The following is a 14,828-nucleotide window of genomic DNA, read 5'->3' on the forward strand; positions in this document are numbered from 1 at the left end:
ATACAATTACTATTAAAATTCCAATGATATTTTTCACAGAAATAGAAAATATAATCCTAAAATGTGTATGAAACTAGGGGACCCTGAGTAGCCAAAGCAATCTTAAGAAAGAAGAAAAAAAGTTGGAGGCATCACGCTTCCCGATTTCAAGCTAAATCACAAAGACTCAGTAATCAAAACAATACACTATTGTCATAAAAACAGACACAGAGACTGGTAGAGCAAAAGAGAGACCCTAAGAATTAAACCCATACAAAAATGGACAACTGATTTGCAACAAAGGAGTGAAGAATATACGGTGAGGAAAGGACAGTCCTTACAATAAACAGTGTTGGGAGAACTGGAGAGCCATGGGCAAAAGATTTAGACGGAATCCCTATCTCACACCATACCACCAAAATCAAAAGGTTTGAATTTAAGAGCTGAAACCAAGCTCTTAGAAGAATACATAGAAGATAATCCTTTGACATCCGTCTTGGCAATGACTTCTTGGATTTGACACCAAAAGCAAATGCACAGAAACAGTAATAAACAAGGAGACAACATCAAAATAAAAAGCTTCTGCACAGCAAAGGAAGCCATCAAGAATGAAAAGGCAACCTACCATATGGGAGAAAATATTTGCAAATCACATATCTGATAAGAGGTTAATACTCTAAATATATAAAGAACACATACAACTCAACAGCAAAAAAGAAAAAAAAAATCCAACTAAATGGCCAACAGATATGTGAAAAGTTGTCCAACATCACAAATCATCAGGGAAATGTAAATCAAAACCACAACTGTGATATCACCTCACACCGTTGAGAATGGATATCGTCAAAAAGAAAGAGATAACATGTGTTAGCAAGGATGTAGATGAAACAAAACTTCTGCGCACCAGTGGTAGGGATGTAAATCAGTGTAGCACCATGTAAAACAGTACAGAGTTTCCTCAAAAAATTAAAAATAGAACTATCATATGACCCAGCAATCTCACTTCAGAGTATATGCCCAAAGGAAATAAAAACAGGATATCAAAGAGATCTCTGCCTTCCCATGCTCACTACACGATTGTTCGCAAGAGCCAAGATGTCGAAATCACCTAAGTTTCTATCAATGCATGAATAAACAAGATGTGATGAGAAAAAAGGAAATCGTGCCATTTGTAAACACATGGATAGACCTAGAAGGCTTTATACTAAGTGAAAAAGCCAGACAGAGAATGAAAAATACTTTATATGTGAAATCTAAAAAAAAGAAAAAAAAGAGAAAGAGTCTAACTCATGGTAACAGGGAGCAAAACAGTGGTCTCCTGCCAGGCTTGCGGGTCGGGGCAAACAGGAAGAGGTTGGTAAAAGGGTACAAACTTTCATCAGTAAGAATAAGGTCGGAGCATCTTAGGTATGACATGGTGACTACAACTGATAAAATTGTTACATAATTAAAACTTGCCAAGACAGTAGAACTTAAATGTTCTCATACACAGAGAGAAAGATAAATATGTGAGGCACTGGATGTTTTCATTAACTTGATGGTGGAAATCCTTTCACAATGTATGTATATCAAATTAGCATAATGTTCACTTTAAGTATCTTACAATTTAATAGTCGATTATACCTCTGTAAAGCTTAAAAAAAAAACAAAACTGTCAAGGTGATGAAAAATGAGGAAAGCCTGAGATGCTGTCATAGACCAGAGGCTGAATAAGGACACATGACAACTAAATGCAATGGATTATCTTGGGTTGTGTCCTGGAACACAAAAATTCTATCAAAAATTCTACTGAAGTCTAGAGTTTGTAATTTAAGATTGAGGGAAACCTGAAACTGGGCGAGACATGCATCATAGGAAATTCCTTTACTATATCTTTGTAACTCTTCCATAAATCCAGAGTTATTCCAAAATGAAAGTTTATTTTAAAAAAAAAAGATGTATTAGAAATTATATAGGAGGGGCTTCGAGCAATGTGTGTACGTGTCATGGATTAAAGCAGGAAGCCTACAGAAAATGAGAAAAAGTTTGGAAACCATACAAGTCAGGAAGTTAGAGCAGAGATTCTTAACTATTAAGAGTGGTGGGTGTTTTGGGGCATTCTGGCAGTTTTGACACATTCCCTGCTGCTGAGTGTCCTACAGTCACTGCTCAAGACAGAGCAGGCAAAGGCTAAATAATGAACCAGAGGATTCCTTTACTATATCCTTTACTACCTCAGCGAGGCAACGGGTCAGACCAAAGTACTTGGAGAAAATTCAAAAGTTAATGTTCTCCTCTTGACTCATTAAAACTAAGTTCCACAGAAATGAAAACCAAAACAAAATTCATCGTAAACAACAGCATTACACATTGAAAGAGGTCAATAAAGTGAATGGGAAACCACCATTCTCCAGTCTTAAAAGAAGTCAATGGAGCTTCAACCTGTGGATGGGGTAGAGGGAGACTCGTCTATTGGCTTCTCCGTCTTACCTCAAGTCAGTTTTCATTGACTTCTCATTGCATTTCGAGTCTGTTCTACTTATCTGGCCAGTAGCATATGCCACCGCATTCCTTCAATACTTGTGCAGATCCTGCCTCCCTAAGCACATATTCATTCATTCATTCATTCATTCACTCTTTAAATAGTTAAGTCAATAAATACTAGATGTCCATCAAGCACTGTGTTGGGTCTTAAGGGTGTGTTGTCATGAATAAGACGCTCATATTGTCCTCAAACTTTCCACTGAAGGCAAAAAATAGACAATCAGTAATTTAAAAAAAAATAGCATGTTCAGTGCTATAAAACAGACACCTACCTACTCACAATGCCTGCATCCATGAGGGGCACCTAATGAGGACTCGGGTTTAGAGGTGACTTTTTTAGTTCCTTTTCTTTTTTTTTTTTAAGATTGATTGATTGATTGATTGATTTGGGAGAGAAACAGGGAGGGGCAGAGGGAGAGAATCTTCAAGCAAACTCTAAGCTGAGTGCGGAGCCCCACACAGGGCTCGATCCCACAATCCATGAGATCATGGTCCGAGCCAAAACCAAGAGTTGGACACTGGGGGCACCTGGGTGGCTCAATCAGTTGAGCGTCCAAGTCTTGATTTCAGCTCAGGTTATGATCTCAGGGTCGCGAGATGGAGCCCCACGTCAGGCTCTGCCCTCAGGGTGGAATCTGCTTCTCCCTTCCCTTCTGTTCCCCCTCCACAGCTCTCTGTCTCTATCTTCTCCCTCTCTCTCAAATAAATAAATAAAATCTTAAAAAAAAAAAAAGAGTCAGACACTTAACCGACTGAGCCACCTAGGAGCCCCTAAATTGAGCTCTGGAGGGCTAAACCGTAAATAATCTGAGGTCAAAGGTCCAATCATGTGCGTTTGAACCTTCCCAAGCTTGGGGCTCAGTTCCTTGCGGACAGCAGAACTGCAATGTCTGTAATTATGCTCATAAGAATATGGATAATATGGATCAAGATAATAACAAGAAATTGGGCCAAGATACAATGATGAACAGGGCGGAATTCCAACTCTCAAGGAGTCTTGGGAAATTTCCGTGCTCATCCCTGTCCCCACCGTGCCAATCTCAGTTACGGGGACATCCCTGGCACTCAGCAAAGGTTTGCTGAATGGATGAGGCTGCCCGGACTCCGCACATTCAACCAAGCACCAAGTCCCCGTCAACTCCTATTTCACAACATTTCTGGCATCTTCCCCTCCTCAATTTTTCTGCTTCTACCACATTCTTTCGTTACTTCCCACCCCTACCGCTAGGAGAGACTAACGCTGGTTTCCCCAATTGCAGGCTCTGGTTCCTCGACAGGGCAGGTTTCCTGAAATGTGGACTTGCTGCATTCAAACATCTTCCCTTTGCTTGCAGAATGAAGCCCAACCTCTTCAGGACCCAGGAAGCCAGTCCCAGGGAGGTGATAAGTACGAGTCAGCCGCGTGAACACCACAGTGACAGAGGGCATCACGGCCCAAGGTCCATGGACTAGAGAGAATAGAACAGGAGAAGCAAGTCTGAGAAGGAACAGCCAGAAATAAGCAGTAAGCAAGGGGAAGGGCACTGTATACGTTTTACTTTTTAAAAAAATAAACAATCATGGAAATAATGATATACATGAGGTGTATAAATCTTCAGGGTATAGTGTTTGGTTTTTTTTTTTAAGATTTTATTTTTTGATTTGACAGAGAGAGAACACAAGCGGGGGAGAGGTAGGCAGAGGAAGAAGCAGGCTCCCCACTGAGCAAGGAGATAGATGCGTGGCTTGATCCCAGGACCCTAGGACCATGATCTAAGCCAAAGGCAACTGCCTAACAAACTGAGCCACCCAGGCATCCTCAGTGTATAGTTCAGTAACTGTTACTTTGTAACCATACCCTAAAAAAAGAGACAGAACACTACTAGCCCCTACCCCACCCCCGCCAAGAGCCTCCCTAGTTCCCATCTTACCTACAAAGGTAATCACTATACTCATCACTTAGCTTTGCCGGTTTTTTCACATAAACAGGAACAGTCTCTGACTTCCTTCACTTATTTCTGTGTCTGGAAGAGTCATCTACGTTATCCCACATACGGGTATACAGTCCTAGTAGAAGTTCTGAGAGTTACAGTTGTTCCTCATTTTACTCAACACTTGTTATTATCTGTCATTTTAATTTCAGCCATTCTTGTGGCTATATAGTAAAGTATCATTTTAACTGTTTACTTCCTTGAAGACGGATGCCGTCAAGCACCTTATACATTTGATGGCTTGGCTATGTTCCTGTGAAGTTCTTGTTTAAATGTCTTGCTCACTTATTGATTTGTAGATGCTTTTTATATATTCTGGATACAAACTCCTTGTCAGAGTGTGTGTTGGAAATATATCCTGTTTTGTGATTTGCCTTTTAATTCTCTTAATGGAATCTTTTACTGTCAAAATTATTTAATTTTACTCTGGTCCAGTTTATTAATAAACACTATACTGGAACTATTAAAATTGCTTAAGAATGTTTTTCTCTAGTCCAAGTTGGTGAAGATTTTTTTTTATTATATTATTTTCTAGAAGCCTCCTTGTTTCCATTTCTACATTAGATTTATAACCTACATTAAACTGATTTTTGTGTATGGCATTAAAGAGAAGTCAAGATCCATTTTTCATTCTGATGTACAACTGACCAAGAACCATTTTTTAAAAGACCATCTTTTCCCACTACGCTGCTGTGCCTACCACTTTTGCCAAATTTCAAGTACCTGTCAATAACAAAGTATATACACAGGTCTCTTTCTGCATTCTCTATTCTGTCAACTGATCTACTTGTTTATCTCTGCACCAGTACCACATTGCTTCGATTAATTTAGTTTATAATAAGTCTTAATATATAGAAACATTCTTCTAACTTCATCCTTCTTCATCAAGATTATGCAGGCTATTCTTGGTCATTGGTATTTTCACATAATTTTTAGAATCATTTTCAACAGATTTACACACACAAACTTGTTGGGATTTAACTGAATTGTATCTGTGCTCTGATACAGTCTGTGGAGAATTAAAAAGAGATCTTCCTGTTTCCTTAAGTAGCTGTTATTTGTATGCTAATGTAAATGGTAAAGATCTTTAGTTTTGCGTTGGAATAACTTTTTTCTAATTTGATTTTGCATATTGACCTTGTATGGAGTGGCTGTGATAAATCCAGGGACATTATTAATTCATTAGGTGTATCAGTGGTGTATTTGGGTTTCAAACGTCCATATTCAAGTCAACTGCTAAGAATGACAATTTTATTTCCTCCTTTTCAATCCTTATATATTCCTTTTTCTTGCTTTCTTGCATTGGCTAAGACCTCCTGTACAATGCTGAGTATAAGTCATGATAAGTGGATATCTCCATTCTACTTACAATCTGTGCAAATAATTTTTCAACATCTCACCATTAACTGTTGAGTTTTTGTTTTTTTAAAAAATGCCTGTGTCAGAACAATAAAATTTCTTTTTATGTCCACTTTGTTGAGAATTTTGTCATGCTTAGGTATAGAATTTTATCAAGTGCTTTTTCTTCAACTGTTGGAATAATCACTTGGGTATACTCTATCATTCTTTTAATGTGATCAATTCCATCAATTGATTTTCAAATTTTATAGCAACTTTGCATTACTGAAATAAACAAATTTGTTATAATACCTCATCATTTTATGTGACATTACATATTTTTAACAGTATTTTATCCTTGTCTAAACAAGTCCTTCAAAGGCAGTGTTCTCGTGCTACTTTGCATTTTCCAGCGTTATTCCTAACACTGTGATCAGATGATAACTGTATTTATAAAGCCGTTAACATCTTGAGGGAGGGACCCTGCTCTAGTCTTTGTATATCCTCCACCACTTGGAACACAGTACATGTTGTATTAATGCTTGTTACATGAAAGTCCTTGGAATCTCCTAACAAAGTTAAGTGTCTTCCACATAAAAGGTGCCTGCAAGGTATGCCTCAGTGGCACAGCTGATTAAGCATCAGACTCTTGGTTTCTGCTCAGGTCATGATCTCAGGGTCCTGAAACACAGCCCCAACTGCGCACAAGTATGCTTAAGATTTTCTTTCTTGGGGTGCCTGGGTGGCTCAGTGGGTTAAAGCCTCTGCCTTCAGCTCTGGTCATGATCCCAGGGTCCTGGGATCGAGCCCCGCATTGGGCTCTCTGCTCAGCAGGAGCCTGCTTCCTCCTCCCTCTCTGCCTGCCTCTCTGTCTACTTGTGATCTCTGTCTGTCAAATAAATAAATAAGATCTTTAAAAAAAAAAAAAAGATTTTCTTCTTCCTCTGCCCCTGCCCTCCTCCTGCACACATGCTCTCTCTCTCTCAAATAAATAAATAAAATCTTTAAAAAGGAAAAAAAAAAAACAAAAAACAAGTCACCTGCAGCAAGAATCTGTTGCCGTCCCAGTCTCCCAAGCTAACTCCTTCTGGTGTTGCTGGATCAGACCTATGAACTTAAGGGCAGGAGCCCAATCCTACGTAAGTCAGAAAAGAATATAGTCACAAGGCTCCCTGTCTGCTTAGGGAATAAAGAACCATATTTATCAGCCAATGGCCATGACATCCGGTCCCACAGTACCAGGTCAGGCAGTTCGACTTGGGCCCACTTTATGTGTTAGACAGCAGTGAGATTTTATGAGGTGATTAATTCCACCTAGGAAAGGTGCCGTGTTCTTTATTTTTCCCCCCCATAAGCTCTGCTTAAAGGCTTGATCTGTGATTTTAGAAATTGGGCTCATGTTTTTCTGTTTGTGAGAAAAATTTAAAAAAAATTTTTTTGTTTTTTTTTTTTTAAAAAAAGTCTATCTCTGAACAGTCACATTTTGGCATTTCAACTGTTCCTGAACATTCATTGTTGTATTCTAAGCTCTTGCAATACAATCTGTGTGGGTGTGAATCTTAAGACAATTTAGTAACTTCACGGTCTGCAGTATATGCACCCGGAGCACCATTCCTGGGTGGATATCTTAGCAACGAGCCTACCTTTGCCTGATCATGCCCCGTTATCAGTCAATTCATATAAAAACATCGCAAAAGCTCCCTCACATTTCTTGATCTTTGGAGCTAAAATAGAAGAACTGAAATCTGTTACACAGATTAAAACCCAAGAGAGGCACAGAAGTCTGCCAAGAGAGGTAAAAACTTCTAGAGAAACTGGCCAGAAATTGGTATATGGCTATTATACGGAAGAAGGGAGGAAACAGAAACCTTAAGTCCAATCCTCTCCAGCTTCTCCAATCAAACATATCACATATGATAGGTCATAGCCGATGACGACCTCAAAATAAGTCAGTAAGACACCCCACAGAGTTCAAAGAATCAAAGGTTCTTCAATATAAACTGAAATGTCAACCCGCAGTGAGCGAAGTCCATTAGTGGAATTAATACTTGCTACCTGGATAATGGACACAACATGAGGTCCATTAGAACACACTCCAGAGACATCTAAATTTCTATTCCTTGACGATGACAGAATCCCGCCTCAGGCTAGGCTTTGTCTGTTCCATCTAAAAATCACAGGAAATCATCCTGGTAAATGTTCTTAAACATGCGCCAGACTAAAATTACCCTGTAACACAGAGATTGAACAATAATACGTGAAGTTAGCAAAGACTCTTTTCCGTTTGCTCATTTGATTTTTAATGGACTACCTTAAAGATTCATTCCCTTAGGTTGAACTGTCTTCGGTGCTTTACTGATCTGCTCTGTGGGGCATAAATGAGACGTTCACAAAGTCGTTCTGTGAGACGCAAACGGCATTACGCAATACAAGCCTACACCACAGTGAGCAGGTCTGCTCCAATCCATTATTATTTGCTCATCATGTGAATAATTTATTCCAGGAGGCAAGTGTGCCCTGGGTGTTTATTTACTACTCAGCGGTAACACACAATGCATTTAAGCAGGTGCATAGTCACGCTTAGAGAAGACAAGTTTTTTTAAGGGACGCACTCACCTAAACCAAGCAAGACATTAAGGTTCTCTACAAGTATGAACATTAAGGACTCTATCTTCCACTCTTTACAAATTCTCTCCTCTGCTTTCTTGTCCCATCTTAAACAGCCTTGCTGAGCCATTATGCAGATGAATGAAATCCTGCTCCATTCAAGTCCACCAGCACAGAGCTGGGTTGGAAAACAGGGGTTGGGGATGGGGCAAGGAGCCCATCTTGGCTAGCAGAGCCTGCAGAGTAGGAACAAGAAGCAACAGGTTCTGAATGGCCGGGGAGGGCACAACTGGGGTCCCAGAGAACAGACTGGAAGCCAGGCAGACGCAGCATGACATGTCTGGGATGGTGAGCGGCCCTTGCCGGCCAAAGGGCCCCCATACTCTGGGTCCAGGCCTACATCGCAGCCAGGCTGATCTCAAACGCGACCTCCCGAAGCTCTCTGGGGGGAGTGTAAGGGCTCAGCCAGAGCGCTAGCTAATACCTAAGAAGCAACGGCATCTCCAGGTACCGCGAGTAGAACACGGAACAAAGCCACACACGGTGCTAAGTGCTTTATGTGTTGTGGTCACGCTGAGAAGCTGGTCGTGCCCTCTTTCCCCTTCTTCTGGGTCTCTGTCAGGTCCCCCTTCAGCACCTCCTCAGAAGCAAGCCTTGACCTCGAAACTGTCTTTGGTCAATAAACAGAAAGTCTGTTTCCACCCTTCTGGGTGGAAACACTGAGAGACTTGACATGATTTACCATCTTCCCTTTGGCTGCCTTGACAACACGCATCGGGATGGAGCTTCCGGCAGGCCGGGCAACTCCCAGAAGGAAACTCCCCCGCTGCTGTGGACTGCGTGGTTGTGTTCATACAAACGTCATACGTTGGAACCTCATCCCCCCCTGCAGGCGGTGATTAGGTCATGAAGCTGGAATCCTCATCAAGAGGAGAATAGCTTATTACAGAATCTCCAAAGAGCTCCCTCCCCCTTCCTACCCTGAGGGGGAGAGCAAAAAGAGAGCCATCCAGGAAACAGGAAGCACCCCTTGCCTGCCTGGGCAGGAGCCTTGATCTTGGACTTCGTCTGAGATCTCCGGAAATCTCCGGAACCGTGAGAAAGCCCCATTGGGTATTTACAAGACCCTCAATCTCTGGGATTTGGTTACAGCAGTCTGAACGGACTGAGAACCTGCACCCTGCGCAGAGGAGATGTGGGAGGGGAAATGCTATTTTGCAGTGTGGCGCCCCCAACGTCGTCAAGGGCTGTACGTCTCTGCGACGGACTGATGGACAGTCTCTCTGGATCATCCCAGCAAGCCTGCGTCTCCTTTAAGGAGGAATATGAAGGTGCCTCCTGGTGACTCTGAGTCCTGTGCCTGAGATTACAGAACTAATAAGAGATGGTGGTCTGCCTCACCAGAGCCCCACGCTTAACCACATTTAGACAAGAGCTAGCTGAGTAAGCACAAGCGAAAATAAGGCTTTCCCTAGCTCCGTAAGTGCCATCAGGAAACTTCTACACACACGACTGGCATAAAACCAAGCAACTGAGCAGAGTAGCCTCAGCAACTCTCTTACTTTGTACCAAAAAAAAAAAAAAAAAAAATGCAAACAGGGCATAATGTCACCATGAACCGTGAGACCAGCATAACTGATGCTACGGTCTCCTGTGGGATGACAGTTAAATCGTATTACGTGGTTCCTCTTAAAGTGACCCAGCCCCAGGGAGGGCTGACAGAACAGGGGTGGGTCAGGGGGTTGAAGGAAGGGCCCCCTGCTCCTCTTGCTTTGCTAGACCATAATGCTTCACTTTTACGTTACACGGCAAGTAACAGAGGATCTTACAGAATATAAGACGTCTGTTGTTTCCCGAACCTTCTAAACTGAGACTTCGTGCCACTGTTTATCGTCCACAGCCACGGGCACAGTGAGGCAGAATAAGGAGGAAAGGTTTCTAAGAACCAAGAGCACTATTTGTAGCTAATGAGAAGACAGTCTACCCGTGGCCAGAAATTTTACTTTTTCCTGAAATTTCCAAGTGGAGTTTAAAGTGCCAAATTCACGGTACCAAACCTTTGTAGCTTCTCATCATGACTTAAGGACACGAGAATTCCCTCAGGTGCATTTATTTCTTAATGGGCATTCATCTTCAGTACTGACCAACAAGTGACAGGAAACAGATTCAAAGATGGGCTCTGACCTATCCTTGACCAATTCATGTCAGTTTCACATGTATGGCCCGGGGATCAGTTCTGTAGCCTTTAAACCAGAGAAGGAGAGATAAATTATTGTCACTTTTAGCTAAGTGGGTGGAAGTATATTCCTTTGCCGTCACTTTACATCGTGTTATTGACTCTCAGACTGAGCAATGCCTCTGAAGTCTGGACGGAGTCCACACGCCGCCACATTTCATTCCAGGGAATTCCGTCACTGCGATGACTGAGAATGTGTGTCATCTGAAGCCGTAACTTACTTATGCCCTTAATTCTAGATTGGTTTTTTTAAAAACCGGCAAAAGAACGTAGGCCATTTGCATGCATATGATCTCCATCATAATTACTCATTTTTTTAACCTAATAAAAAATGGTGGCCCTCCATCTGATTAGACAGATCAAAGGGATTTTTTTCAACTACCCTATATCACCTTTGAATTTTATATAACACTCATCACTCATTCTAATCTCTGTGGTGTTACATAGGTTCAGCACGCCGTGTATAATAAAGTCCATATTACGTTTTCAGCTTTGCATGGCAAAAATATACTAGGTTCCCTATGTTACAGGTTTTTAAATTTCAACTATCTAACTAGAAATTCACATCAAACTACCTGAAATGTGGGGTACCCCAACATCTGATATCTATTATAAATACCCCAAGCTTGACTTTAGATAAAATTTTTATTTTTATGCTCATTTAATTTTTTCATTGTACTTTCAGAAATACTAGTTTTCCTTTAAAACGTAGATGCTCCAAAGGAACAAGAGATTGTCTCAAAAAATTTCACTGGAAGCAAAATGCCCCCTTTCTAACTGAAAGCAGATACAGAGAAAACCATCAGAAGCAGAGTACCTGTCTCATGAAATGTATTTGAGAGAGCAAACAAAATTGCTGTGTTGATTTAAATAAAAAATGAGGTGGCTTTCTTTCTTTTTCTTTTTCTTTTTTTTTTTTTTTTTAATGCAATGCTCTCTTTTTCTTTTCTTTCTTTCTTTTTTTTTTAATGCAATGCTCTCATTCTCTGAATGAATAAGAAAGCATGGGACCTCGGGTGCCTCTAAACAAGCAGACTTTCCTTTTCTTGGTCTGTAAGCCTCAGGAGAGGCTCAGCATCCAACACTCACCCAGAACCGTGAGGCGGCCATGGCCCACCCCAGCAGGCCTTGAAACTCAGTGGAAACATGAAAGTGAGGGTGCACTGAAGTCAAAGCTGTGCTCTGTCTGGGACTCAGGGAGACCTAGAAAAGGGTGCACTACTGGTTTCCACTTGGAGAAGAAAGGCCACAGAGCAGGTAAAAGCACAAGGTGCAAATGAACACATATTCAGGGAAAGGGAGATTATTCTCCCACTGCTCTAAGACCGGACCAGTTTCCCTGGTACTGACATCAGACACAGCTTCTACAGCCAAACTCCAAGAAGGTGCTCTTGAAACTACTAACCACCAGATCCCTATGCTAATTCCGGAACTTGCATTTTTAAGTGGATTCTGCTGCCTTTCAAACAACTTGTTCTCCTAGAATCAGCTACTTCCATGGCCCTAAGGATCTGAGACATCCTTCGGATACCCGGAAATGGTTCTCTACACCCAAACAGCCTGTTCCCCAACTGGAAGCTTTAAACTCCAGCTTTCAAGGGACTTAATCAGGCCCTCAGAGAAAAGGCACAGACCTTCCTTTCAGGCTGTGGGAGAAACACCCCTTTGCATTGCACGCTGCTTCTTGGGAAGCTTGATGTTGCTGCAAACAAAACCCAGGAGAGGAGAAGCGCTTGGGGGGGACGCGGTGCAGACGTGAGTGAGGTCGGTGGGGCGGCAGAAGATGTGTGAGTTTACGAAGTTCTCCTTCTTATCTTTCTGTCACAATTGGAGATGTGACCCAAATACAAGGAAACCTCCACATTCCATTAACGGGCTCGATTCGGATTATGCAGCTCCGCGGGAAGAAACAGCATCCTCTCCCTGCCTAGCGGGGCTGCCCTCCGAGAGAATTCTCTTAGTTTCATTTTAACATCTGGTTTAAGAAGAGGCTGACGGGTCAGGGTGGAAACTGGGGATCCACTAAACGTCTCTTTAGAGGGACTTTCCCCTTCCAGAACGGCGAGCCCCAGAGGCTCAGCTCCGGCGCCCGGGACGCCGCCCGCGAGGCGCGCGCTCAGCGGAGCGGAGGTCCCGGCTCGCCGGCTCGCACCCGGCCGGGCGGCGGTTCCCGCGGAGCAGGGCGGGCCGCTCGCCTCTCTCCTCCTCGCAGCGCGCACAGCTCTCCCTAGTTGGGCTCAAGCAAGGATGGCCAGCGGCTCACCCCGGAGCACGGGCTGCAGAAAACTCTCCCGGCTCGTGCGCGGACCCAGGCGGAGTCGCCCGCGGCGGCTCCCGCGCGGACTCGCGGTGGGTAGTTTCTGGACGAAGTAACACAGCCCCAAAGACCGTCTGGCCCCTCTGAGCGCACCACCGTGCGACGCCACGTTCCTCGGAGCCCCGCTGGGGCAGTTCCCCTTCTCGCTCACCCCGCAGAGGCGCGCCGAGAACGCGGTGCCCACGAACCCTGAAAAAAGCCCGTGGGGGAGGTCGAGATGCGCGGGGGGCGGGGGGAGGCAGGCAGTGCCAGGAAAGGTACCTCCCCTCCCCTCTCCTCTCCTCCCCGCAGCCCGGTCCTTCCCGGCAAGAAAGTGCAAAACAGAGGCCCCAGGGCGGAAGGAGGACGCGGCCGCCCCGTCCCCGCGTCGCGCCACCTGGGGGTCCCCCGCGCCCGGCCCCGCCGCCCCACGCGCGCTCCGGCCACCTCCGGGGCAGGTGCGGGGCCGAGGCCCCGGGGAGCGCGCCGCTCTTACGTGCTCCAGCTTGTCTTTCCTCCGGAGCCAGACGCTGGCGCTGTAGTCCTGCTGCTTGACGCTGCTGTAGAAGTTCGCGCCCACTCGGGTCAGGCTCGGCGAGGGCTCCTTGGGGCGGCTTTTGAGCCTCATCTGCTCGAAGCCCTCGTGGGGGGAGGCCGAGAGCCACTCGTGCTGCCGGATCTCCATCCTGACATGACCAGGCGGCGGCCGGCGCGCAGCGGGCTGGAGGGCGCGCGGAGGCCGGGCCGGGGCTGGAGGAGGAGCGAGCGGGCGCGGGGGGCGCGGGGAGCCGAGCGCGCAGCCGGGCGGGAGGAGCGCGGAGGGAGGGGGGTGGGGGGAGGTGGGAGAAAGGGGCGGGGGCGAGAGGGACGCAGGGAGGGAGGGAGGGGAGCGGGGTCCGGGGAGGCCGGAGCCCCGGGTGCACGCCGCGGTGGCCGCGAAGCCCCCGCCGGCTGCGGTCGGAGCGGGGCGCCCCGCACGCCGGCTCCTTGCGGCAGCGGCTGGGACTGGGCCGGCCCGGGGCGGCGGCGGCGGCGGCGGCGGCGCGGGTGGGGTGCGGGTGGGAGGGGCCGCGGCCCGCAGCCAGCCCGAGCCCGCAGGTTGGTGCAGTGAGGAGCCGCGCCGCCCGCCGCGGGCCCGAGGGCTGCGAGTCCGCCGGCGCCCCTCCCGCCGCGGCGCGCCGGCCCCTCCTCGCGGGGCTGCACCTCTCCGGCTCGCGCCGGTACTGGAGAGCGAGCCGCCGCCGGAGGGGGAGCGCGGTCTCCGCGCCTTCTCCCTGCCGCTGGCCCCGCGCGGGGCTGGATCCCCGGGGAGACTCTCGACACCACCTCTGCCCTTCCCCCACCCGCCCCCTGCGGGCCCGGATCAGCGGACCCCGCCTTGCCCCTTGCTCGCGGGCCTCTTGTTCTGAAAGTTCTGTAACTTCCTATCTCGGGAGCCCATTTGTCCCACCGCGGGGACGCAGAGCACAGGGCGCCTGGCAGCCCCACCGAAAATGGCCACAAGGGCCAGTGTTTTCTGGAGCCGTGCGCGTTACTTTCATCGGAGGGTGTAGCGCTGCCAGTCCTTCCGGGTGCAGGGCCTGGGCGGGCTGGTTTGCTGGACCCGCTGCTCCCCGGCCCCGGGTGCACTTGGAACCAGGCGGCCCGCGGCGACCCTGCCCCGGACCCCTGGCCCCTCTGCAAACGTCCGGCCTCGACCGTGCGTTCGCGAGGTGCGTGCGGCCCGGCGCCCTGCAGTGGTCTCGCTACGCTGTCCCTCGCGCCCAGGACCGGGTTTTACTACGCGGAGGGTTTTTGCTGCTTTCCCTCCCAGGCCAGTCTTACAGTCAGGCGTGATGATTTTTCTGGAAATAGAGTGGCATGTTAATAGTTAAATCTT

The 14,828-nt window shown here is 46.3% G+C and overlaps 1 protein-coding gene across 1 annotated transcript in view; it reads right to left on the bottom strand.

Moving 5' to 3' along the window:
* The window catches only part of PLD5 (phospholipase D family member 5), a 396,011-nt gene extending 382,289 nt beyond the window's left edge, over window positions 1-13,722 (bottom strand). Inside the window, exon 1 of the mRNA XM_045084659.1 lies at window positions 13,446-13,722. Within this exon, the coding sequence (XP_044940594.1) occupies window positions 13,446-13,634 (189 nt within the window). The 5' untranslated portion in view covers window positions 13,635-13,722. The remainder of the gene's footprint in view (window positions 1-13,445) is intronic.
* Between the last annotated feature and the right edge of the window lie 1,106 nt (window positions 13,723-14,828).

This window comes from Mustela putorius, unplaced genomic scaffold (genome assembly GCF_011764305.1).
Source record: "Mustela putorius furo isolate JIRA1106 unplaced genomic scaffold, ASM1176430v1.1 tig00000785_pilon_pilon_pilon, whole genome shotgun sequence".
Taxonomy (NCBI): Eukaryota; Metazoa; Chordata; class Mammalia; order Carnivora; family Mustelidae; genus Mustela; species Mustela putorius.